This window comes from Teleopsis dalmanni, chromosome 1, assembly GCF_002237135.1.
Source record: "Teleopsis dalmanni isolate 2A chromosome 1, ASM223713v2, whole genome shotgun sequence".
Lineage (NCBI taxonomy): Eukaryota > Metazoa > Arthropoda > Insecta > Diptera > Diopsidae > Teleopsis > Teleopsis dalmanni.
In genome coordinates this window covers 44,376,803-44,403,806 of record NC_051846.1, presented here as the reverse complement: position 1 = coordinate 44,403,806, position 27,004 = coordinate 44,376,803, and the positions used below count along the sequence as shown (strand labels likewise).

Genomic DNA, 27,004 nt, shown 5'->3' with positions numbered 1-27,004 from the left:
GGATTTTTATGTTTTTTTTTTGTGATGAGTTCTAGCCAATTCAGAATCTAGAATTTAGTCTGTTGCTTCCAGTGATAATAAGAAGAAGCATTTCGTTCAAATTAAAATATAGATTGCTTTGACTTCACTGTCATGATTTATAAGATAAAAATAAAAAAATATCTTTTAAATAAGATATGTGAAAATTATTAATATCTCTACATCAAAAATTTTACGCGTGTATTTTAAATTGTGAACAGTGACAAAATTCTAGTGATATTTCAATGCAAAATGTGTAATTCGGACATAACTGATAAGACTTGTTCAATAACACAATTAAAATATAAGAATAAATTCAAGCGGTTTTTGAAAAAACAGCGACATATCGTAGGGTTGTATAGACCTAATGTACTTCATTCCTACTTATCACATAGTCAGATCTTGCACTATTTGGAATATACAGAAAATAAGTTTTTATTTACTAAAATTCATATGCTCGGTTATTCCTATGAACATCGCCCAATAACAGCCATTGAAATAAATTGGTATGATCCCAGAAACTGTAAAATGTCTTTAAATCAGCCTAAACCAATAACCACTGAAGATTCAGGTAATATGAAGAATCGTGATATTATCTTTATTGAAGGAGGGACACATGCACGTGAATGGATAACGATATCGGTTGCTTTAAATTGCATTTATCAATTAACCGAACGGAATACAACACAACGTGATGTACTACGGAAATTACGGTTCTTCATAATTCCAGTGGTCAATCCTGATGGTTATGAATATTCCAGAACTAAGGTTTGTAGTAAATAAAGTTAACTTAAGAAATATACACATATTTAAAATGTACATACAATTTTCGTAAGTTTTTAATATTTAGACTCGACTATAACTATAAGAGATCATTCTGGTACTTATCATTAATCTGCAGGCAACTTAATGCAGAAAACTTAAATGTATATTGATATCCAATGCCACACAAAATAGGTGTCCGCTATAATGTGAAAAACAGACACTTACTATAAATCAGAGAACACATGTATTTAAGTAAAAAGGGACTAAAAGAGTAGAGCTTTTTCATATACAAAATATGTCATATGAAATAAACAAATCTATATGTACTCAGCGTACATTAATTTCGAATAAATCAATGTTCGATATGTTATAACTAAGCAAAAGCAACTTCTTGAACTTTCAGAATTTTTACTGATGACATAGAACCTAATGTAACACAAGAAATATTTCTTCGATATCACAGTTATGATAAGTTATTTTTATTATCACAAGTTCACATATACCAAAATCACATAAATGTAAAGTGGTTTTTTCCACATTATTTCCAATGGGGAAATGATAAAGGAATCATCACTTCGTGGGCTATCCCACTTCGTTGCATACGTCGATGACTTTTCCGTATCATAAAAAATTGAAAACTGTTGCAACGACGATAACATCAATGAATTCATTGATCACAAAAGGTTTTTCCCCTCTATACCGTGTCAGTATCTTCTTTGAGGCCTTTGTTTCACAACAAAGTTCTCTGTAAGCCTCCGTGTGACATATTTGGGAATACAGATAATCCACAAATGCAGTAATAACAGCCCTAACTTAACTTAAGTGTAGATATAACTTCTTAATTACTTGTCACACATAAATGAGTCTATCCTCAAAGTTTACTACACCTACAGATTTATCCACCATTTGTTTATAAGTCAAAATGTCCACACTAGTTTTGATTTTATTTAATAATTGATTCCTTGAAATGGCTTAATTTTCTTCTAGAACTTAGTTGATTGTAGCATTTCTAGCTAACGCTCTATTTATAACTACCTAATACCTCATAACTTTGCTTATTGCATCCCCACCTGCAAGTCTGATCGCCCTTTTCTGTGTTTGCTTTTCAGATCAGTTGTTTTTGATTAAAAACAGCAACCTCTCACTGTATAAACTTCACCTAGTTCTACATGAAACTACACCTAGTAATAATCAGTTATCACATACAACTACTTATCAAGCTTATGCGCACAATAGGCCTTCCAGAACGCTGTGCGACTAGGTCGATTATCATAATCTCATTATCTCTATATCAACTTAATATTTATTTTTATTTATTTTATTGTATGTCCACATATAGAACGTTCGCTGGCGAAAGAATCGCCGACCTCAGGAGAATCATAGAGTGATTGGTATAGATTGTAATCGAAACTATGATGTTGATTGGGAAAATGGTAATGCACATAAAAGTAGGTGTACATTTAAAGGCGATAAACCATTCTCTGAACCTGAAACCCGTGCAGTTCGGAATATTATGACAAAACTAGCAAACGAAATTGTATTGGTTCTTTCGCTGCACTCCTATGCTCAATCTATTATGTATCCATGGGGATACACGAAGTAAGTTTAATATTTTTAATGATATCGTTATCGTTGTTCGTTAATATCATCTTTATTTATAATATTTAGAAAGCTACCACCTAACAACTCGAAATTAATGGAGGTCGCACAAGCTGGACATATAGCTATCAGAAGGCATAATGGTCGTCGCTATAAGATTGGTAATATATCGCATTGCATAAAACATACCATCCCAGGATCTATAATTGATTATGCTTTCGGCTTACTCAAGGTAAAACATTCGTTGTTAAAATAAATATATTCTATAATTAGAAACAATATTCATATTCAAGATACCTTTGGCCATAGTGGTTGAATTACCATCAAAAGAACTTGGATTTCAGCCACCAATTGACACAATTTACCCAATTGGACAAGAAAGTTGGCTTGGTATTCGTGCAATGTCGCTCTGTGCTTATAAAATTATATCTGCAGACAAATCAATTATACTTGTCGATCAACCGTATACGAAAAATACAGCTCATGTTGAATACAGCTCATGTGAGCTGCAAAAAAATAAATCAAATATGAATAGTGTTGGTACACAGTGTGATTTAACTTTAAAACCGAGCACCGTCAAACAAAAACAATTACACTTAATCGAAAGTTTACTTAATTAACAATTGAGTGTAGTTGATAACAGAACTTACCTCATACTTCAAACCAACATTGTGGCAACGTCTTTACTTCAGCTCAGTTAAATTTGACTAAGTTGAAATTGATTTCATTTCAACTTAATGAAGAGTACAAAAATCCAAATTTGTAAAAATTAATATTAGTATATCTAATACATTTATTATAAGAAATCTTTTAGAATTATTGTTAAACAGTTTTAAATGTTATCAAAAACCAAATTTATTACCTACATGATTTCGAAAAGTATACAAATTATAATTCGTGTATGTAGCTAAACACAAAATTTTAATTATTCTTAGCGTGTATACAATAAAGTATTGTATTTTTGAAAAGTAAAATTTGGATGCATAAGTATTTAATATAAATCATTTGTACTCAATATGTAAATTTAATTTATAATGTATGTATTATTTTGCATTATGTGTAATTAAAAACTTAATAATGTTAATAATGCAATATTCTTATATATATCATTTCGTGTGATTGTTATATATATATATATATATTTATTGGATATTTACATATATAGTACATAAACACATATAGTATATAAACACATATAATATATCTATACATATATAACATAATATATATCGTAAATATACATATATACCAAATATATATATAATATATACACACCTACTAATAATAAAAATTACTTAAATTTAATTATGTTTCAATATGAGATGTAGTAACGTATATTAACAAAAGTTCGGTTATCTCAAAGGCAATATTTAATAAACTAATCAATTATTTATTAAATCTGGAACACGAGGCGCAGCATATTTGAAACGCAAATTTTCGTAAATTTTTCGATCCTATCATTAAAAATATAAGAATTAAAACATTATTTAAAGTAATAAGCATACAGTATATACCTTCTCTGTTATCGATGGTCGTAACATTTTTAGTGCTGCTTCAATATGCTTATTTCCAACACACATATTTTCTTCCTTAAAATCAGAATTTAGTCCATCTTTAAGCACTAACATAGCGGCCTGCCGCATCAAACCTGCCAAATCAGCTCCTGTGAATCCATCAGTCTTCTTGGCTAATTCAACAAAATCGACCTCTTCTGACAACAAAGGTCGCGTACGATTCTACAATTAAAACCATAAACCATAATTAATTGCGTAAACATATACATATTTTTATGTTATGATTTTACCTTTGTGGTTGCTTTAAGAATTTCTGCACGATCGTTTTCTTTTGGTAAACCTACATACAATATTGTATCTAAACGGCCAGGACGTAATATAGCAGGATCAATAATATCTGGGCGATTAGTTGCAGCTAAAATATAAACACCCTGACGATCTTCAACACCATCCATTTCGGTTAATAATTGATTCACTATTCGTGTACCTGACCCACTTTCGTTACTATCTGAACGTTTTGGACAGAGTGAATCAAATTCGTCGAAGAAAATTACACAAGGTGCTGAATTCCTGGCACGTTGGAAACAAGCGCGTACTGCACGTTCACTTTCACCAACATACTATAATATTGAAATAAAAGATATAAGAAAAAAAATTTTTTTTTTAAATATAATTTTGTTTAAGTCAATTGGAATGAGAGGAAACTATTTTATTAATAGACGGGCTTGTAAATAGTGTGAGCTTGAACAGCAAAATTTTATTTTTAATTAATTGAATTTTTAAGCTACCATACAACTGATTTGAGTATTGCCAAATACTCCAGTCAAGAACCAGTCAAGAAACTTTTGTTGTTCAAATTTCAATTTTTTTTATTTTTTTCCTTTCTCAGAAGACAGCCAAAGCATTTATACTGCTTTATAATTAGAGCTCTTTATAATTAAAGCTCTTTTTTATATATATTATATTATATATATCATATATATATCGTATTATATATATTATATTATATATATTATATTATGTGCATCATATTATATATATATTAATATTATTATGAATATATTTGAATTTATATTCTTTTTATCTGTTACTATTTAAAATTTTTATATTTTTAATGTCAATACTAACCATATTCATTAGTTCTGGTCCCTTTACGGATATGAAATTAATACCAGCCTCATTAGCAATAGCTTTAGCGAGGAGAGTTTTACCACAACCAGGTGGTCCGCATAACAAAACACCTGAAGGTGCAGATAAACCAAGTATTTCTAATTTTTCTGGGAATTTGACAGGTGCTAAAATGGCTAATTTTAACTCATCACGTATTTCCTGTAAAGACCCAATATCTTCCCATGTCACGTCAGGAACAGTAATGAAACCTTCACGTTTAGCACTAGGTTTTGTTAATTTTATAGCATCCAAAAAGTCATCAAGTGTTATATAAAATTTATCTACCACCATTATTTCTTCAGGTGGATTTTCAAGCCAATTTATCATTTCGAATAAAGATGGTTCTGGAATGTTTTCTTTTTTGACACATTGTTTTTTTGCGTCATCGTCATTTTCTTTCTGTAATTTTAATTCATTACTTTCGGCATCAATTGTTTCTTCTTCTTTCGCCTGTTCCTCATCAATTTCCATTTTATCTACAGCAGATTCCTCTACAGCATCAGTTTTCTTATTCTCAGAATCTTTTGATTCCGACCCGTTCTTTTCTTTTTCCAATGTTTCTTCTTCTGTTGTTGTTTTTTCATCAGAGTTTTTAGCTTCGTTATTATTTGTTACCAAATCATTTGTTTTGTCTTCTTTCCCAGATTTATTTGCTTTGTCAGTTTCTTCATTTTCTTCGTCGTCCAAATCTACAAACGTTATATTTTCTTGTTCTCGTTCTCGAAACTTACGCATTTGTTCTGAACATTTCTTTTTTACTGCAATAGTAGCTGCACGCGATACTAATGCCAATAAATCACCTCCAACATAACCGGGTGTTAACTCAGCTATTTTATCAAAATCGCATTTTGCTTCCAAACTTATACCTTCACATATAATACTTAATATCTCTTTGCGATCACGTCGGTTTGGAATCTCTATAGCTACTTCGTGATCAAAGCGTCCGACTCGACGCAATGCAGGATCCAATTCGTTTGGTCGAGAAGTAGCTGCAATAACTAAAACCGATTGACCATTTATAGTTTGTTTTAACTCATCCAAACAAGATATCAGTTGTAATACTACACGATGCTCCATGGCTTTTTGTGCATTTGAACGATTCCCACATATAGCATCAATTTCATCAATAAAAAGAACACATGGAGAACAAATTCGAGCTTGTTCAAAAACATTACGAATCATTTCTTCAGATTCACCTGAAATACCCGAAATCAATTCCGTTGCAGGTACTGTAATCATGTATAGATTTAATTGCTACAATATTAAACAAATTAATTATGTTATTAAATTATATTGTGATACTATTAAAGAAATACTTACACCAGCTATAGCATGCGCAAGTAGCGTTTTGCCACAACCAGTAGGGCCATGTAGTAAAATTCCACGTGGTGGTACCAAACCAAGTGCATAATAGACGTCTGGTGTTTTCAGATGTAACAAGACCTCACATAATTCCTTCAAATTTTTCTCCATGCCACCAATATCGTTAAAATCTTCTCTTGACTTATGCAATTGAACGTCTTTTTTATATTTACGCGCCTTTTGTTGCATTGCTAATATCTGATATAATTGACATTCGTTTTGTGAGCTCTGTTTATTCGCTAAAAAGTCAGCATCCATTTTTTCTAATTTTTTGGAATCCAGAAATTTAATATACGTCGAACTATTACTAGGTATTCATAACTTACGTTTTTTGGCAGGCTGTGTTGAATTTTCTGCTTTTCCATGCTTTTGAGCCAATGGACGTTCTGAATTCAATTCGTTATTCACTGTACTATCAGAACTCTTCAAACATTTGGCCAATTTCATTTGGGCTACATTAATATTTAAAAATAATTATAACTATAATACAAATACATTCCAAAACTAATTGTCGAAACCATAAATCTTTACATACATTTGCCATTTTTGCCATTTGTAGGTGCCTCATCAGAGCTTTCATCACTACTTATGTCAATTGCTTCACCTTCTGCGGAATCTTTAGCATTAGTTGGATTTTTATTCTTTGCATAAAGTTGATTTAACATATCGCCCATTAAATTTTTCTTTGTGGATGCTGATTCCTAAAATAATTGAATATTTTGTTAACACTTACGAGTATATAGAAGAGCATTTTAGTATTTTCTTAAAAAGATTTGAAAGGAATGAACCAGACTAATAAAATTATTTTTTTATACTATATGTATTGTCGTCTATATAGACAATAGAATAAAAAGGATGACGTAGTTATAGTTTTAGTAATATTAATTTATGTTAGATTGTGATCCTGATGATGACTCTCAAGGAGAGTCGAAATATAGAGTATAATTAAAAATTATAAACGTTGAATTTTTCAACAAAAAAGGACCTATAGCTGGATTAAAAAATATATAGAAACCATTATTATTTTTTATCAAATCTATAAATTAAATTTCAAAGCGTATAGTTTGATAATGGAAATACTGCATATCACAGGTTCGACTAATAAATATTTCCGATGAACGTTAATAATTAAATTTTGATTGTACATTTAAAAATTAAACATATATTAAAAACACTAGATTTAATTTGTTTATGTTAGTTTAAAAAAAATATTAAATATTTATTATTATTGAAAAAATTTTTGTGTTCAACAAGCTAGACGCAAATTTACTATAGCATGTGTTATTTTTATTTTTATACCACAATGAACCTAAAGCGCAGCATGATTCAATTGCAGCACAAATACATGGGTTAGGATAAAGTATGGGGGTGAGACTATATAAATCTAAAATTAAGAACTAAAATTGGACAAGTAAAGAGATAGATAACGACATCTTAACGAATATAACTACATTTTGTAAAACATTATGAATTGACGTGACAATCTACCGTCAATTTCAGGCTTTTTGAAAGTTAGACTGTGGCTATTTCCTGTCTTTAAATAAGCTAGAACAGTTTTTATTTCACAAGGACGGCAACTTTTATCTCTAGAAATTTAAAAACACGCGAGTTGTGTCGCGAAGAATGTCGAATTATAGAACATCAACGCCAAATTCTATTCAAATATTAAATCAAAGTTAGATGTCATTTATATTGTATTATTAAATAATAAACTCTTGAATCAATAAATAAGTAATAATATTATCAGCATAGACTGAATCTCTGCGTTTGGACAAGTTTTTAATATTTAAACTTGACTTTTGTGGTGATATATATCAAGTACATGGCATATTTAATATAACAAAATCTGACATATGAAGGTGTATCCACACCAAAGCGAACGCTTGCGAACAAACGAATATTCGCAGTTAATGATACCTGCAAAAGTTCGATCGCTTTGGTGTGGATGCATCTTAAGGTTACAAACAAATCGTATTTCAATAATTAACTTCGAAGCCAGATTTTAAAAATTCTTTTCATTTAATTTGTTTAATTTAGTCTTGAATGTTGAGAAATACCAATATACCCAAGGCATAGAAACTATAATGACTTCTGCTTTTCATTAAATTAGCGACACTAAAAGATATTTAATGCAATACATATAGATATTAAAAGTTAAAGCGTAAAACTACATCAATTTCGCACAAAAAATTTACATAAATCTCCAAATAAAAAAAAATGTTCTACATTGTAAAAAATTTTTATATGTAGTTTTATATCAACATTTCGTGCGAAATAAATATTAATACTAAGCTAAAAATAGTAAATGCTTGAAATTGCGAACAAAAAAAATTAAATTTATTGTTGCCTTCAAAACAAATTAAAAAATTTAAAATTAAATAGTAAGATGTATCGATAAAAATTTGGTCACGGTGACGAGGTCTTTTGCTCTTTAAAAAATGTCGAAATTTACACCTTTAGGTGAAATTATCTGTACTTAGGTGTGAATATGATTATATATGCAATTAAATTATATTTAATTAATTTAATTTTAATTAAATTTAATTTCAACTTTTACATTAATACAACAAATACAACAAAGTATCAAAATTGTACTTAAGGAACAAGCATTTACGATTATGATATGACTCTCTATATAACATGATCAAAATATAATTTTTGCAATTAATATCAACACAGCAAAGCAACAAATGTTATATACACATATATATGCATATTTATATTACAGACTAAAACTTACTTCCATCATTTCTAAATCTGAACCACTATCGCCGCTCTCAAATCCGCGTTCATCTAAACCGTAACTTTCAGAAACGATGCGATATGCTAAAAATAAGTCGTTATTATTTCAAACACTTTATGTAATGTTAATATTTGCTGCACTCACCTTGTTCAACCAATGTACGAAAAGGTCCCACTTTACGTCTTGAATATTCAATATATTGATCTTGAAGGTCTTTTGTCATTACACCAACATCTAAGTAAGTCTTATCGACGTTATCCTCCAAATACTAAAAAAAAATGCATACACATTAGATAAAAAAATATTTAAAGCGTTTTTTGTAAAATTCAACCAACATAACCCCACTTTATTTAGTTCCTTCTTCGAACTCCTTTAACCGGGCAAACAATACAAAACATAACGCCATAACGCACACACATGCGCTCACATAATATACTGATAAAATATTTGTTTTTATTACCTTTCGTACTCTGTTAATTATTAGTGGATCATATAAAATCGGTTTATTTTTCTTCATTTTACAACAAACTTAATTTGTATAATAATTTGTTAGCATAAAAAAACTAACAAAAAATTGCAAATACTTAACACCCAAATTTAAAACAGCTGCTATCCCACAAGCTATGCGCGTATTCACTCTCAAGAACGCGGGTGTCTGTCAGTATATCACAACTTATCTACTGAAGCTGTCAAAATGACAGTTTGATTAACTGTTGCCAGACTAGAACGCTCTTACTTTTTAAGATGTTTTAAATGTATTCAGACCAAGTATGCGTGCTACCATATCACACTGTTTATATTCAAGTATACATACAAAATCTCGGTAGGCAGATATGTATGCGGTAATATAAAAACTTTTTAATTATATGTTAGATTTCCAACATCTCTGCTTGTGTATATCGAAGTCTGCAAACTTCTCATAATTTAAGAATTTTGGTGAGCGTCGGACGAGCGAAAATCGTAATAAAGAGAAAAAGGATTGAAAAAAAGTACTAAATATTTATTTACTTTTAAAACAGCAAATTTGAAAAGAAATGTTACAAGTAATTATTAAAAACTTTATATATTTAAAAAATTATTTTGTGCGAAAAACAATTTTTAAAGAAGTTTATATTCTTAAAACATTATTTTGTGAATAAAAATATTAAAATTATAACTTTAATAAATTTAATAAAAAGAATTATAATTTTAAGAATTAAAATAAGAAATTATGTTAACTTTTGATAAATATGAAATATTTATATAATAAATTATATAACATATTGTTATTAACATCACCTCAATTTTTTCAGTTTCGATTATTGTTTTCCACTCTGTACTTGCCCCACTGTTGCTATGAACGCTGTAGAAAATTAATCAAAAAAAGTATGCATGCCTTGTTTCGAAGTATATAGTAAAACATAGTAAAACTTGGTCTGCAGACATGTAGCCGTGTCTGTATCATACTTTACATATCATATCATACTTTACGTATCATACATTCTTAAGAAAACATGCAGTAATTTTTTAAAGTGGAAAGCAACTGCATGTCGAAGTCCTTTTGTTTATATGATTTGAAGAAAAATCACAAATTGTACAATATATTTTTAGAACACATATATAATTTTTTTACAAATTTTGTAAAATTTGTTAAAATGTAATTAACATAATTAAACATATCTATATATCAATAACAACATACAATTAATAATATTTTTTATACATATATATATATACAAAAATTTTTTTAATAATTATTGTTATATTATGGAAAAAAATTTAAAAACAATATTCTAATCACTTTATTGTGCTACTTTCAAAGCACTAAATTATAATTAATACAAATGCACAAATTAATTAGTAGTTTATTATTTCACCAATTTGGCACACATCTAAATTTCTAATATGTTATAATATATATATATATATATATATATATATAATGTATATATGTTTCACTTTTTTCTACAATAATAAATTAAAAATAATACTTTTAATTAATAATTCACCTTCGATAATTATTTTACCATTTTTCAATGCAAACAAACTCCGCTTTATTTTTCATTCACTAATGTGGTATTTGTGCACTTAATTGCAACTTTGGCGCCTTTTCTCTTCAGATTTTTGATGTCGAAAAAACGAAAACCAACAACGAAATTTCTCTTATTTTAACAAATATCATGGTGAGTAGGGACCGAATGGGCAAAATAGACCGGGTTAGACCGGGTGGAAAAATTATCACGTGCCGTTGTGTTGCATTAGGCTTTTTGTTTTTGTACTGCATGATTATTTCACCTCATTGCACAAATTTTGTAATAACTCTCAATTTCTTTTTTTTATCTTTTTTGATTTTTATGTTCGAATGAGATATATGTATTTTATTCGAATTATGTGTGCAAACATACTTTTGTATGCGTAAGTGACTATATGAAAATACATGCAAATATCTTGCCAAAATCTAACCAGTGTAGAGGCAAAATTGAAATCATATATATTTTACACATCACTAAGTAAGTAATTGGGTAATCGTACATTTTTTGCAGCACTAATTTGTTTGGATTTTTTTAAAAAGTGACACAAAGCGGTATTACAAACAATTTGTTTATATATCAATTAGATTCGTAGTAATAAATTTATTGAAGCTGTTAGTTAAATATAATGGGTGGATGTCACTGCTGTTTTCGAAATTGTAGTGTGTCTACTAAACGAGTTCCCGCAATGCATTTCTTTCGCTTTCCCATAAAGGACAGGCTACGGCTTAATAAATGGCAGGTGATGACAACTCAAGATATTTCAGCGCTAACTGAAGCACAATTGAAGAATAAAGTTGTTTGTGCACGACATTTTCGAGATGAGTGTTTTATGAATTATAAGAGAGAAAGTTTAACTAAACTTGCTATACCCACGTTGTTTAGATTGCCAGGCAATCAAGCACTAGATTTTGAGTGTGAAGATGAGAATGGCAAACCAGCATTAGTCACGTTAGAGCCCACAAAATTACAACATTTAATACCTCCGAAGGAATATGTATTACCATTTGCTCTTGAAGATGACCAAATTTCTCTTGAAATGTATAACAAACCCGAACAAAATGACATAGAGCCAGATAATACCATAATACTGGAGGAAAACATAGATTTCATCGCACAGGATACAAACGCAGTATCAGTGGTGGATAATACTACGGAATTTAAAAAAACTAACAACGAAATTAAAAGTCCAACAACATCGAATAAGAGAAAAGTTACAATATTGAATAAAGATGTGATTATAGCAGAATGTAATAAAAAATTTAAACCAATGGATACGTCTATGCCCCCAGAAAATGAAACTGAGTTCGAAATTCGAATATTGGACGATTCGATTTTACATGATGAATCTGAAAAGTCTGTTACAAACTCTCCAGAAAGTCAAGAGTATAATATTACTGTGGTTGATTATGAAAATCCTAACGATGAATTACTGACTAAACTAAAAGAATTGGAGCAAGATCTGCAAAAAATTACTGAGGATAATATAAAGTTAAGCGAAGAAAACAAAACCCTAAATGAAGAGAAAACAAATTTAATTAAAGAAAAAAATTTTTTAGTTCAAAACAAGAAACTTTTGTCAGATATTAATAAGAATTTTGAAAATTTAAATAATGACTTAACCACTAAGTGCAGTGATATGGAAAAAAAATATGAAAAGTTAAATATGAGCTACATACTTCTTCAGGAAGAGCACGCAAACGTACAGAGAAATCAGCAGCAAACTTCTAAGGTAAGTTCAACAAAAGAAACTACAAATGATAAGTTGCAAGCGTCCATTCCCACATCATTATCGAAAGCACAACTTTTCAATGGTATCAAAAAGTATTTGTCAACTTCTATGCTAGCCTTACTACGTATGGAAATGTTCGGCAGCTCTGAACGTGAATGGAAACCTGACGAACAACGTACATCAGTGGATTTGTTACGTTTAGGCGAAAAAGTTTTTACTTATTTCAGAGACGAGTGGCGTTTCCGCTTGCCACCACTACGTCAAGTACGTGAATGGTTAGATAACCACGTAGGAACCGATGAAGATGAAGAAGACTTATAGGAATTAGCTTCAAAAACTATAAAACTAAAAGATTGTTTGGTAATTAATAAATTGTTAATTTTGTAAATAACTTTTAATAAATTATATACATAAACATGTATAAAATGAAACTATTTTCAGATATTTTTTAATTTAAAAGAAACACTACAAATTTACTACTTTTATGGACAATTTCACGACGAGAATTTATTAAATGATACTTTATTGTTCAATATTGAACACTTAAGGATCTTAGTAATGAGAACAAAATATTATTAGTAATACATCATTTAACTTTCGTGGTATAATAACTACCTCCAATTATTGGATTGGTTGCCGCTTCTCCAACTTAACCTCAACTAACATCATTTAACTAGTGTTTAAATATATTTTGTGATGTTAGATATTATTTACGCACTAAATTTAGATTTACAAACTTAAGCAAATAATAAATTAAAAGGATAATATAATTTTTAAAGGGTATTCGAAGCCTAGTAAAGTGATAAAGTTTTATATATATTTATTTTTGTGAAATTAGAAATTTACAAAGGCATCAAGTCTGTTAAGGCTTTTGGTATTTGAAAAAATATTACGAGCTTCTTATTATATTATAAAAATATATCTTATACATACACTCCGTTTCACTTGAATAGCACACTTCACATATTTAATTTCTTTTCTTTATATCTTTTAAACTAATGAAATAAAACAATTTTTTTTTAGATTTTATAGGTAGTGTGATTAATAATCTTTATTATAAAAATAAAAAAACTTGCATTTTTTCAATAATTTTTATATTAAAAGATGACAAACTAAATAAGTATATAAATATCATAAAAATTTCGTTTCACTTGAATAGCACATTTTTGTTTTTTAAATAAAATTAATTATTTTATGCACTAGGGACAGTTTATTTATTTATTATTAAGGATTAATTTGTTAAAATCAACATTTTAGTAATGAGTTGAACCTCCCTTGTTTAATATAACCTCATAGATCCTATCGGGAAGGGAATCATACAAAATTTTAATATAATCAAGGGAAATTGTAGCCCATGCTCGTTGAATTGCTTCAATTAGTTCAGTTTTTGTTGAATATTGTTTTCCAGATTCATACACTTTTCTAGCCAGCCATCCCCAAACATTTTCTATTATGTTAAGGTCCGGCGAGTATGGTGGCCAGTTCAGAACAGCAACATTTCTGGATTCAATGAACGATTTTACAACACGAGCAGTATGTATTAGGGCGTTGTCTTGTTGGAAAGTCCACGGCAATTGTCCAAAAAGATTCTCTAATGAAGGAAAAGCTTTTTCTAAAACTCCTTGGTACGATTTTGCGTTCATAGTTGTGTTTAAGAATTGGAGTTCACAAGTGCCATAGTAAGATATGGCTCCCCAAACCATAACTCCGCCCATTCTACTGTGTAAACGCTCCAACTGATGAGTTTCTTTTCTCAAATCATGAAAATAATAATTGTAACCGTCGGGCCCTTCCAAATTAAACTTTTTCTCATCAGAGAAAACAACGCGATTCCACTCCCTGCTCCATGACATGTTGGCACGGCAAAAAGTCAATCGAGCTTCTTTACGTATAGGGTTAAGTGGTGGTTTTTTTTTTAATTTAAGCCATTTTAGATGTTGGGCATTCGAAATAACCCGCCATACGGTAGTTTTGCTTGCATTGACACCAGCTTTTAACCTTATTTTGTTAACCGAATCATGCGAATTCGAAGCTTGCCTCAAAATAGCCCGCTTATCTGCATAGCTGAGGACGCTTTTTACACGGCCTTTCATATTTTTTCCATAGTTAAGATCATTTTGAATGAAATTGTATATCACTTTTCTGCTTCTTCCGATTTTTTTTGATATTTGAGTTACAGACAGGTCAGAATCAATGAAGCTTTTTATTTTGACCTGTTCTTCGTTGGTTAAAGTATTACCACGACCCATTATTAATTTAAATCGTCACACTGTATTTAAAACTCACAAATAAATAAAAAAAACTTAATATTGTGGTGAGCTGCTACTCATAAATTAAATTGGAAACCAAATGTGCTATTCAAGTGAAACGAAATACATACTAGTTATTGATGCAAATTCAAAAGAAAATAACGGGAAAATTTAACGGTACATTTCTGCAGTACTAATTTTTTTTGGAGGAAACTACATAAGGAAACAAACAAAAAAACCCAACAATTATTACAACAAAGTCATGAGATCATTGATAGATAAGCAAATAATAATGCAAAAACGAAGTGTGCTATTCAAGTGAAACGGAGTGTATATTTTATTTAATAGTTTTACAACTTGACCGAGAATTAATTGAAAAGGTGGGCCCATGTGTTCATCATTTTACCAATTTCCAAGTTAACGTGCTAAGTCTAAAGACGTCCATAACTTGATAAAGTCTAATAAAATATCTCATAAAAAAAATTAATAATATGCTTATAATATTTCCACATTCTATTATTGAAAATGCATTGCATAATTTTTTCCATTCCTATTCTGGACATGTTGATGGCTTCTCTCCCGTTACACATTTTTGCTGTGCATCTGAGAAATAACCTTCTGGGCAGGCCATACCAATAGCTGTCCATACATTTTTTCGATACTCACAATAGATGTAACTTAAATAAAGTATAAAAAAAAATAATAATATTAGAATACTTTACAAATTTTAAGGTATATATAATTTAAAACTTACGCCCTGCAAGTCAGATCATTAGTATTCGTGGTGTAGAAATATGTTTTGGTGGTTTGTACCGCTGCACACACCACTTTTAACTGATCAGGTGACGATGTTGTTGTCGGTGGTGGTTCTGTTGGAATAAGTGAAGTACCGCATGTCTTTTCAAATCCATACTTATAATGTTAGAAAAAGAGAATAAAAAGTAATTATAAAAGTAACTGAAAATAAATGTATCTATAAAAAATGTACATGATCTAGTACGCATTGTTCTGCACATATAGTTTGCTCCTTTAAATATAAATCATTACTGCACACTTCAGTTGGCTCACATGTAAAGATATGATCATAAACTGGTGTTTCATTGGCACAACGCACAAATTTTGTATCAGTAACGCAAGTAAATCCGTTGTGTTCAGCGCTATTATCTGGACATTTGGCACAACTGCCTTCACACGGAATCACAATTGTTGTTGTATGAACAATACTTGACTCGTACTCACATATTGCATTGGAACTAGTGCATGCCTGTAATCCACATGATTTAGAAGTACCAATCGGAACTCCTAATATATTTTTTAAATATTGAAGAATAATTTAATATTAATATTTATTCAATAAAATATATTATCTCTATATTACCATCATCACATAATTTATAGCTATTGTAGGAATCACACATAACTCCATTGCTCATGCATTCTTTACACTGAAAAGGAAATTAAGGATTCAGGTCGATATATTATAGAAATATTATCATCAGTTTAAAATGGTCATTCCCAATGTATTTAAAATAGTTATTAGTAGTTTGTTTATTTTAGTACAGAAGTCAAAGACTTACAGTATTGGGTTATATTTATCTTTAAAAAAAACATAAACTTTGATAGAAATTATTATTGAAAAATAAAAGCTTTTCTTTTACAAAACAAATATAATTCGGAGAAAATTAAATATATTCAGTAAAAATACTTCTTTCTTAGGCTACTTTCTTAATCTTAGACAAACCTATTATCACCAAGTTATTTCTACAAGTTTGTAAACCGAAATAGATTAAATGTTGTTTAATTCAGGGACTACATTGATTACTAGACCGAAAAATGTTTAAAATGCTTTTGTATGTTATATTTAAACAAATTGTGATGTGGGCATTCCAACCCTTAATGAATCTTTAACGAGCATCTCTCAATGAGTACTGAAGATAAAGTTGATAAGTAAAGACTTTTGAAAATCTTAAGATAGTCTTTTTGCAAGACTATTATTTTGGAAAATTTTTATGTTCAAAAAATGACAACCTTAAACCTTAAAGTTTAATATAAATATATAGATAATATAAATGGAATAAGACAAGCGTTTCAGCTTTTGGAAACTTGTGATAAATAATCTTTTCATAGAGTGTGATATGAGGGACTTATTAATAAAATCGTATATTTATTATCTTCAAATATCTAGGACTCTATTCTCTCAAAAAATATAAACAAATAAAACACAAATCATATATTTCTTCAACTTTACCTATAGATATTGACGTCCACTAAGCTATTATGTTTAGTCTTTTTCTATGCGATATGTTCGTTTTAGGTATTTCTACAAGTATTCGCATTGTTTCTCTTTACATTTCTCAAGGAAACACCAATTTCTATCGTTACAAAAAGACCTATTTCTGTTGAAAGTATGACTAACCAGATGGCATATTAAAATAAACATAAAAACTGACGCCTTGTCAACTTCAACATTAATAGAGGTACCGCAGTAATAATTTATATAAATAACATGCTGATACCTCAAGCGAATAATGCTACCTACTTTAGGAATTTAAGCAGATATGTTAGAAAACTAACCTGGCCTAAGCACATAGCAATAATAAAAGTCCGTATAAGACTTTTGTTAGTTTTCATACACTTGCTACTCAACAGCTAATCTCCTGTAATTCTAAAATATAGGGTTTTCTTATACAACAGTACTATTGGAACAGTTTGAACATATGGTCATTTGTACATTTGATAACATCAATACATCAAACATAGATATCTTACAAAGAGTTCACTCGATATTACTAAGAGCAATCACAGAAGCAGCGTGCTATGTCAGAGAGAAAAGCATTTATACAGATCTAGAGATACTAATGACAAAATCAGGAAAATATTAAAACAAAATACATAAGAGGCTGTGCCCTCATTGTTCACTCATCTCAGACTTATGGATATGTAAAGTTTATATACTAAAAGATAAAGCTTAAAAACGGCAAGCCTTGGAAAAAAAAGTTTAGAGAAAAATATTTGGATCAGTTAAAGAAGTTTTAATCAATCTCTTAAAAATTTTGAAGATTACTCGATCATTAGCTTGAGTAGATTATGGACGAAAAAAAATGGTCGGATTCATAAAGATCCAGTGGTGGAACATATATTACACCGACCGGATAATAAAAAACCGCTTTCCATGGAAGCGTAAAAGATGGTCCACAAAAAATATATATTAATGCGATCGAAAATGGTCTAAAAAGATGAATGTATGGAGCTACAAACAAATAAAAGATGATTGATATATCCGTTATGCTAAGAATATAACATATGTTATATATCTACTTAATACTTATTTGGATCTCAGAATTCGTAATTAAATTTATATGTTTTAAATGACAAAAAGCAAATTGTTAAAAGATCTATTATTATATTTTACAAAATTGTTTAAAATTTCTTAGCACGCAGCTTGATTTCTATTTTTAAGCCAAGATATTTCTATAGTACTTGTTCATGACTTTAAAGAGTATTCTAACGAAGTTTCTTATTACTTTTAAACTAAATTTTTTAACATATTAATTTTTCTTTGGAATTTAAATAGTTTTCTGTTTAAATATCGGAACTTCATACTCACTTTTTGTCCATTAGATAGTTTTGTCATACATAGTTAATAATACAACAGCGAGCAACAACAGCTTCAGCTATAAATTATTTTTTTTTAAATATATTTATTGTATTAATTTTATTATTAGACAATTTTAACTTACTTTTTTATGCATTTTTATTTTATATAAATTTTATATTTAATACTATTTAAATCTGACTATATCATTTATTTTTAATTTTAATAAGTTTAGCTCGTGCAATTGATTCTTTTAAAAATGCGCTTGCGAATTATTATTTGCCAGTTGCTTCAAACGACTTTTATATCAAAATATCAATGTCACAACTTTTATTAATTGACTTTTTTAAGAACACAACAAATTCTCAATATATTATCATAATTTATCGCATTTATTGCTGTATTTATGTTTACAACATTTTGACCATTTCTTTGAACAAAATTTTCATATCGGTACCTTAAATATCGCCAAAGACTTTCACATAATCGGAGAGGTACACCTCTCCTCTAAACATGAGCTACTTCCTATTTTGTTTAGTCTGAACAGTTAGTTACCCAAAGCTATTGAATTTTATTTGACTGCATATAGTTTATCGCATTATCAGTAAAAAGTTAATAAAAAACGAATGACCCATTTTATTGGTACTATAAAAGCGATCTATACAAACTACCAAGTGAATGTTTTTAATTAGACTTTTTTTCAATTGCTATAGCATCATAATTCATTATGAATTTCAAAAAGATATAGTAGTATTCGGGCCTATTATAATTAAAGCATAACTCACAGAAGTATGTCAAATAGTTTTAAAGACGTGTATATTCTATATCCTCGACTTACAATAAAAAGGTGTAAATCCGCTTTTTCAAATTTCACAATAGAGTTGAAAAATAATTTTTTTAGTTATTTGAATATATTTTGCAATCTCAAATTAGATGTTGTGCATTTATTTTTTCAAATAAAAAAAACCCATAACACTCTGGTTATATATATATGTGGATTAAGCCCTTTTGCAAAAGCACATTTTCGTTCACTTGATTTGCTTTTGTGAATGGAACTTAGCACCTTTTTCACTCTATACCAACGATTTATTATATAAATAATATATAATAAATGGATTTTATTATTCAACAAAAATTTTGCCTCAGAAGATTGTAGGAAACTTTGAAAACAATAAACACATTTACAAAAACAAGCACTTCAAATGATTAATTAGTTAATGAACACTAAATCGCATAGTGTGATATAAATATTACGTGAAAGACTCAAATTTTAAATATTTGCTCATAAAATTGCTCTTTAACTGATTTATCATTAATTTTTTTATTTTATTTTTATTAACTTATAATTATCCTTTCTATCGTTAGTAACATTCAGTTTCACTGTCTTTTACATCAATCCATTATGATAAATTTTTAGTAGTAACTTAAGCATCCTTAATGTATCCCTGTCTATTGTACTGCAACACTACATTACTTAAATTGCTTATATTATAGTTATATTATAGGATATAATCAAGATTTTTGGATACACTCTTACGTCTTCACTAATACATGCAAAGTTTTGTTCGCAGACAAAATTTGAAAATAATACCAATACCAAGAATAATAATATACATATATCTTGTTCAAATCTAGCCAGTGTAGAGACCAAGTTAAGACAAGGTTCTTTAAGCATTCAGCTGTTATACTTCGTATTATGGTTGTTCTTAACAATATTATAATAAATTTAAATATATTTATATCATGTAATATATACCATACAAAATAATTGTAAAAAATAAATTCTTTCACTAAAATATATTAGATATTCTTATATATTCTCAGAATAACCATTATAATTACATACAATGAGGGGGAAACTTATTTACCTATATAATTTTCCAAAGTTCGTTAGTTTTCCATTTTTGAGTATTATTGATGCCTAATTTAAATTCCCACCTGCATATCAATTAATTTATTATCAATCTCTTTAATAGGGTAATGGAAGTATATGATTAGAACACATTCTTATCAGGCACACATGTGGTATGAAAACAAAAGATTAAGAATTGAGGCAACTCTATTTATGAAAGCTATCGCTATATATTAATATTAGGTTTATTTGAACGAATACAATCAGACTTTTTATTAAAGAAGTAAACTAATATAATTAATTATTCTCAAGTATTGTAAACATTCATTTATTTCAATATTATAAAATTCACATATACATTCGTAATAATAGATTAATAGAGTTTACGAAAAAATAATATTATAATTTATTCCATCATCAGGACGGAGAGTTGTGACTTGTGCCACAGGGCATGTTGATGGCTTCTCTCCCGTTACACATTTTTGTTGTACTTCTGAGAAATAACCTTCTGGGCAGGCCATACCAATAGCTGTCCATGCATTATTTCGTAACTCACAATAAACGTATCTTAATATGGTATGAAAGAAAATGATAGATAAATATTTTTTTTTTAAATTTAAACGTATATATTAGTTTAAACTTACGCTCTACAAGTTAAATCATTAGTATTCGTGGTGTAGAAATATGTTTTGGTGGTTTGTACCGCTGCACAAACCGCTTGTAACTGTGCAGGTGACGATGTTGTTGTTGGTGGTGGTTCTGTTGGAGCAACGTATGCTGGATTTGTGCAACTCTCAGTCATACCATACTAAGAAGTCATAATAAATTACACAGTATTATTAATTTAAATAAATATTGATGAATGTTTAATAAATTTACGTGATCTAATACACATTCTGGTGCACATATATTTTGGTCCTTCTGATATATGTCATTACTACATTCCTCGTCAGTGTCACATTCGAAAATGGCACTATAAACTGGTACTTGATCAACACAACGCACATATTCCTTTTGAGAAACACAAGTAAATCCTGTGTGTGCAGCGCTACTATCTGGACATATGGCACAACTGCCTTCACATGGAATTACAAGTTTTTTGCTGTCAATATCTGCTTCACTCTCACATATTGCATCTGAATTGGTGCATTTTTTGTCTCCGGAACATGATTTCGATTTACCCATTGGAATCCCTAAGAGATGCATTATAATTTAAAAACGATTTGTTTTGAAGTTAAATATTTAAAGTTATATTACCACCATCGCATAGAACATAACTAGTGGGACTATCACACAAAACTCCGTTGCTCATACATTCATTACACTGAAAAGATAATTAAATATTTTATTTGTTTTATTATAATATATATTGCTAATAATTAAATAAAGTTTAATAAACAATTTATTATAATAAAGTTAATTTATGTAGCTGTGGTTTATGCGTTAATACTAAAAATAACACAGTAAGTTTATTTGTTGTTTACGAATAAATAATAAAATTTAACAAAACTAATAATTTGCATTAATTAACTCAAGTGTATGTTGGACCTAGTTATTAAAACTCGGTTCTAATTTGTTAACGTTCAACTTCTGACACTTAAAGTCCAAAATTTTATGTCAGGAATAGATGTTTCCAAAACAAACCATTGATAGATATTTGGCACTTCATAAAGAGCTATTTATACTGGGCCTTAAATCAAATGCCTTCTACCCTCTCTATTAATTATTTGATCATAATAGTGTGATAAAAAATGGATCGCTAAGTATTTAATATAATTTGATATTATTAGTATTTTTAATAACTGAGGAATTGAATAAAAATCTCACAAATTTATTTTACTTATTAACTGGGAAAAAAAATATTCAAAATTCTAATAGGTCTATTAGGTCTATTAGGACTATTATGTCTATTAGGTCTATTAGGACCTATATGTGTTTTATAAAGTATGTATGCTCTAAGTTTTTTGATTTAACGATTTAAGGACAAATCTATTAAATTAAGACCATAATAAGAAAATGTGTCTGAAAAAAATTCTTTAATAAAAAATAATGCCAACCATGATATTAAGGGTTGTAATTAATGGTATTAATAACAACTAATAACACAAATCAATTCAATAATTTTTAAAAATTTGAAGTTTTAGTTTTTAAGTTTTTAGTTTTTCTTAGTTTTTTAGATCTAAAGTTACAGATTACATTTATACAAGGACTAAAATAATTCAAAAATAACACTTTGTTACAATAGATTATCTAATTAAACTCTATATGAGAATCCATTAAAATAAGGACTTTTATAATCATTTTAAGGACTTGTAAATAGTTATAGGTAAGTTTGGAAAGATTAATATGAAAGGGCGCAGCATTTAAATTTTTGTTACATACTTTGAGTGCAAAAAAATATTTATATTGCAATTACTGTTCAACAGAATCTATATATGCTATAATAAGGATGTTACCAATTAAAATATTTAAGGATACATTAAAAGTTACAACACTATTAATTTTTTCAAAACTAAATAATTTCCTAATATCTACTTAATTAAATTTCTATTTATAAGGTAAAATTGAATTATAATTTATATATTAAAATTAATTAAACTGTATAGAAGGATTTCTTAATCTTATTCTAATTATTTAAAACCCATTTGTTTAAAGTCAAACAAATCGTTAATTATTATTTTTTGTTTTTTAAATATTTAAAACATATATAATTATTTATAATAAAAGGATTATAATTATTTACTTACTTTTTGTCCAAAAGAAATATCTGCCAAGGATAATAGAGATACTGCGAACAGCAACACAATCTATAAAATTTCATTATTAAGTTTTTAAAATTTTTTTTAAACAATTTTAACTCACTTTTTTCTGCATTTTTAATTTTTTTAAAATAATATAGAACCCAATATTCTTTATTTTTAACTTTAATAAGTTTTCTTTGCACAATTTCTATCGATATTGGTATTCTCTAACTCTTCACTTCAAAATGATTTTTTGCCAGTTGCTTCAAATGACTTTTATATCAAAATTTCAATGTCACAACTTTTATTAATTGACTTTCTTAAGAACACAACAAATTCTCAATATATTATCATAATTTATCGCATTTATTGCTGTATTTATGTTTACAACATTTTGACCATTTCTTTGAACAAAATTTTCATATCGGTACCTTGAATGTCGCCAAAGACTTTCACATAATCAGAGAGGTACACCTCTCCTCTAAACATGAGCTACTTCCTATTTTGTTTAGTCTGAACAGTTAGTTACACAAAGCTATTGAATTTTATTTGACTGCATATAGTTTATCGCATTATCAGTAAAAAGTTAATAAAAAATGAATAACCCATTTTATTGGTGCTATAAAAGCGATCTATACGAACTACCAAGTGAATGTTTTTAATTAGACTTTTTTTCAATTGCTATATCGTAGTTTTTAATGAATCAAAAAAAAATATATTAATATTATGAGAAGCGGGTCTATTGTAATTTGAGCATAACTGGCAGATGTATGCCAAATAGTATTCAAGACGTGTATATGGGAATTTTTTTACAAATTGGATTTTAGCCAAAAATGACCTTATCACCTCCCATTTGACTGAAATTGTTTTTCATTTCATTTTTTTTCTCGCAAAAAATTTTTGAACATGGGACGGGGACGGCCTCGTGCCCTAGGGGACTCGCAAAAAGTTACCGACTGTGGATTCTAAGCACTTAATAATATTTTGAACAATTTGGTTTGATAATGGCATTAACCATATTCGAAATATTTTCGAATGTTTATATAGTAATCAGATTCATGTTCACAGTTCCAGTCAGTATAGCTTCGATGGACAGAAGCTTCTCAAATTTAAAATTGATTAAGAAGTACTAGAAAAGTATGATGATCCAAAAGAGACTATCTCCATTCGAAATTCTATAAACTGAAGGGAATATAGCAGCTGGCGCAAATTATGAAATAATTTTAAAAAAAATTGAGTAAAGCTAAAAGTAGGAAAATTCATTTATTTTAATTTGATTAGCAAAAAACTTTCAATCATGCTTTGTCATATTCATTCACTTTTACAAATGGGTTATAAAGAGGGCCTCGCAATTCTAATGTCGCCGACGTCCAGAGTTGGTCTAGCTCCGCCACTGTCTCAGGCTCTATAAATGATAGAAACTTTATTGCGTTTTATATATCATTGATTGAACTTTTAAGAAATATTGTAAACAATTAAAATTATTTATATTTAAGTACTAATATTAACCATAAAACTTTCAGAAAAAAATTTTTTCCAAATGTGTCCCAAGAATTTTCATTAAATTTTATTGGAATATAAAAATTGTCAGGATGGCATTGGTTTTTAAAATTGTTTGAAACTTCTTTTTCTCCCGCAAAACATATAAAGCTTATGCGTACTACACTTCCGAAGAATTATCGAAGAAAAATTTTTCTATATTATTGTTGATTTCAATTTTTAATAAAATTAAAACCCAAAAATTTGAGGGGTATGACCTCAAAAGTATTTCTAAAAAATTAACACATACACACAATTTTTCAGTAAAAAAATAAAAAGAACGTTCGGATTAACCAATTTTCTACATAAAAAATAAATATTTCCAGTGTAATATTGCTTTTAGAAGTATTTAAAAAAATTAATTTATCAGACGTCTTTACGTCACTCATACGACCCATAATACCATTAAATCAATTCTACACTGAAAAAATTATACAAAAATGTTTACTTTTTATTTCTGAATTGAATTGATTATTAAATTTTATATAAAAATGCAACTTTTTATGACGTTATTATTTTTTAGCATTTTTATTAAATAAATTAGTAAAATATATATAAATTAATAAATTATAATTATTTTATAAATATTAATATTAAATAAATTAATAATAAATTAAGAATATTTTTCACGTCATGCGAATGCCAATTTTAGAATTTGCTTCTGATTGACGCAGCTAATTCTTCTAGGACAGCGAAAGCGTTTCCCAGGTTTATGAATGAAATCTATGTCTTTTCCAAAGTCGGGGAAGCGTTGCAAAAACTTGAAAAAATTAATTTTAAAATGATCCAAAAATCTCTCTCTACAACAAAATGAGAGAACAGAATTGAAGAAATACAAGCAATATTTTTGCAATTTGATGTTGTTATTGAATGCGTAAATGACCTGAGAAATAAAATTGATGATTTCTGAACCTCTAAGCGATTGTGATGCAATCCTAAATGAGATATTGATGCTCACATATATATGTGGTTTCATATATGACATTAATCAATTGAAAAGTATACCAAACGAAGACCTTTTCAAGTATTATAATGCTTTAGGTATGATATTTCGGGACAATGAAAACACCTACATTCATCATCCTAAATCGCACAGTAAACTCACTCCACGATATAAACAACTCATTCGGTATAGAAAAGAATATAATTTTAAGAAAGTATATCCGAATGTTTATATAGTAACCAAAATCATGCTTATAATTCCAGTCTGCACAGCTTCTTCTGAAAGAAGTCGTTAAAATTGATTAAGGCTTACTTGAGAAGTACAATGAGTTAACCGAGACTATCTGCAATATCAATTCTATCAATTGCTGTGAAAATAGCAGCTGGTGCAAACTATGATATAATTTTAAAAATATTCAGTGAAGGTAAAGGTAGGAAAATTCATGTCAATTCTCAAAACCCCATGGATTCAAACCCCCTCAGAATCTCAGATTAGTTTTTGCGCATTTCTTTTTTCGAATAAAAGCAACCCACAACTTTTCGGTTATTTACGTATGTGGATTAAGACCTTTTGTATAAGCACATTTTCGTTCACTTAGTTTACTTTTGTAAATGGCACTTGACACCTTTTTTAGTCTTAACCAACGATTTATTATATAAATATATGTTGTACCTGGCTGTAGTTTTGCTGGCGACTAAAACGTAGAGAGCCGGTGCAGAATATTTAAAAAAATAAGTATTACAGAAATAAATTGGACTGAGACAATGCGCAGAAATGGATTACTCATAAATATATACAATACATACTAAATATACAGAGCACTACATATCATGAAATAAATGTAAATGGTAAACTTCTGTACCAACATAATTTTTTCATTTTTGAGTATTATTGATGCTTGCTTTAAATTCCCACTTGCATATCAATTAATCCGACATCAATTTCCATATGATTAGAACACATTCTAATCAGACACGCATGTGGTATGAAAACAAAAGATTAAGTGCCTCAATTCTATTTAGGAGAGCTATCGCTATATATTTCTATTTAGTTTATTTGAACGAATACAATCAGACTTTTTATTAAAGAAGTAAACTAAAATTTTAATAAATCTCAAGTATTTTAAACATTCATATATTTCAATATTTTTAAATACATATATATATTCTTAAA

General features: G+C 28.6%; 5 protein-coding genes across 5 annotated transcripts; 2 read left to right on the top strand and 3 right to left on the bottom strand.

Moving 5' to 3' along the window:
• The first annotated feature begins 190 nt into the window (after window positions 1-190).
• On the top strand, window positions 191-3,304 carry LOC119667825 (carboxypeptidase B). The gene is made up of 4 exons (XM_038077164.1): window positions 191-786; window positions 2,123-2,382; window positions 2,452-2,614; window positions 2,676-3,304. Exons 1-4 carry the CDS (start codon window positions 271-273, stop codon window positions 3,000-3,002), a joined length of 1,266 nt encoding a protein of 421 aa, XP_037933092.1. The 5' UTR covers window positions 191-270; the 3' UTR covers window positions 3,003-3,304.
• Window positions 3,305-3,658: 354 nt separating this feature from the next.
• On the bottom strand, window positions 3,659-9,855 carry LOC119667817 (nuclear valosin-containing protein-like). The gene is made up of 10 exons (XM_038077156.1): window positions 9,632-9,855; window positions 9,316-9,439; window positions 9,169-9,254; window positions 6,964-7,129; window positions 6,755-6,880; window positions 6,387-6,691; window positions 5,025-6,320; window positions 4,187-4,516; window positions 3,897-4,118; window positions 3,659-3,836 (listed from the first exon to the last, which is right to left on the bottom strand). The coding sequence occupies exons 1-10, from the start codon at window positions 9,686-9,688 to the stop codon at window positions 3,765-3,767; spliced, it is 2,784 nt and encodes a 927-aa protein (XP_037933084.1). The 5' UTR covers window positions 9,689-9,855; the 3' UTR covers window positions 3,659-3,764.
• A 1,878-nt stretch (window positions 9,856-11,733) lies between these two features.
• On the top strand, window positions 11,734-13,267 carry LOC119672756 (kinesin-related protein 4). The gene has a single exon (XM_038083876.1). The coding sequence runs from the start codon at window positions 11,809-11,811 to the stop codon at window positions 13,231-13,233; it is 1,425 nt and encodes a 474-aa protein (XP_037939804.1). The 5' UTR covers window positions 11,734-11,808; the 3' UTR covers window positions 13,234-13,267.
• A 2,444-nt stretch (window positions 13,268-15,711) lies between these two features.
• Window positions 15,712-16,600, bottom strand: LOC119680431. Its single transcript, XM_038093242.1, has 4 exons — window positions 16,540-16,600; window positions 16,150-16,463; window positions 15,916-16,073; window positions 15,712-15,838 (listed from the first exon to the last, which is right to left on the bottom strand). Exons 1-4 carry the CDS (start codon window positions 16,592-16,594, stop codon window positions 15,712-15,714), a joined length of 654 nt encoding a protein of 217 aa, XP_037949170.1. The 5' UTR covers window positions 16,595-16,600.
• A 4,363-nt stretch (window positions 16,601-20,963) lies between these two features.
• LOC119669413 lies at window positions 20,964-23,575 on the bottom strand. Its single transcript, XM_038079296.1, has 6 exons — window positions 23,471-23,575; window positions 23,356-23,415; window positions 21,866-21,932; window positions 21,488-21,801; window positions 21,253-21,416; window positions 20,964-21,175 (listed from the first exon to the last, which is right to left on the bottom strand). Exons 1-6 carry the CDS (start codon window positions 23,480-23,482, stop codon window positions 20,992-20,994), a joined length of 801 nt encoding a protein of 266 aa, XP_037935224.1. The 5' UTR covers window positions 23,483-23,575; the 3' UTR covers window positions 20,964-20,991.
• Between the last annotated feature and the right edge of the window lie 3,429 nt (window positions 23,576-27,004).

Coding starts and splice junctions, on each gene's coding strand:
- LOC119667817 (XM_038077156.1), bottom strand. CDS start 9,688: ATGAAGAAAAATAAACCGATTTTATATGATCCACTAATAATTAACAGA. Junction 6,881..6,963: donor AAATGGCAAAAATGGCAAAT/GTATGTAAAGAT, acceptor ATATTAATGTAG/CCCAAATGAAATTGGCCAAA. Junction 6,321..6,386: donor TTGCGCATGCTATAGCTGGT/GTAAGTATTTCT, acceptor TTAATATTGTAG/CAATTAAATCTATACATGAT.
- LOC119667825 (XM_038077164.1), top strand. CDS start 271: ATGTGTAATTCGGACATAACTGATAAGACTTGTTCAATAACACAATTA. Junction 787..2,122: donor ATGAATATTCCAGAACTAAG/GTTTGTAGTAAA, acceptor GTCCACATATAG/AACGTTCGCTGGCGAAAGAA. Junction 2,383..2,451: donor TATCCATGGGGATACACGAA/GTAAGTTTAATA, acceptor TATAATATTTAG/AAAGCTACCACCTAACAACT.
- LOC119669413 (XM_038079296.1), bottom strand. Junction 21,933..23,355: donor ATATTTCTTTTGGACAAAAA/GTAAGTAAATAA, acceptor TTATCTTTTCAG/TGTAATGAATGTATGAGCAA. Junction 21,802..21,865: donor TTATGTTCTATGCGATGGTG/GTAATATAACTT, acceptor TGCATCTCTTAG/GGATTCCAATGGGTAAATCG.
- LOC119680431 (XM_038093242.1), bottom strand. CDS start 16,594: ATGAGCAATGGAGTTATGTGTGATTCCTACAATAGCTATAAATTATGT. Junction 16,464..16,539: donor CTATAAATTATGTGATGATG/GTAATATAGAGA, acceptor AAAATATATTAG/GAGTTCCGATTGGTACTTCT. Junction 15,839..15,915: donor AATGATCTGACTTGCAGGGC/GTAAGTTTTAAA, acceptor ACTTTATTTAAG/TTACATCTATTGTGAGTATC.
- LOC119672756 (XM_038083876.1), top strand. CDS start 11,809: ATGGGTGGATGTCACTGCTGTTTTCGAAATTGTAGTGTGTCTACTAAA.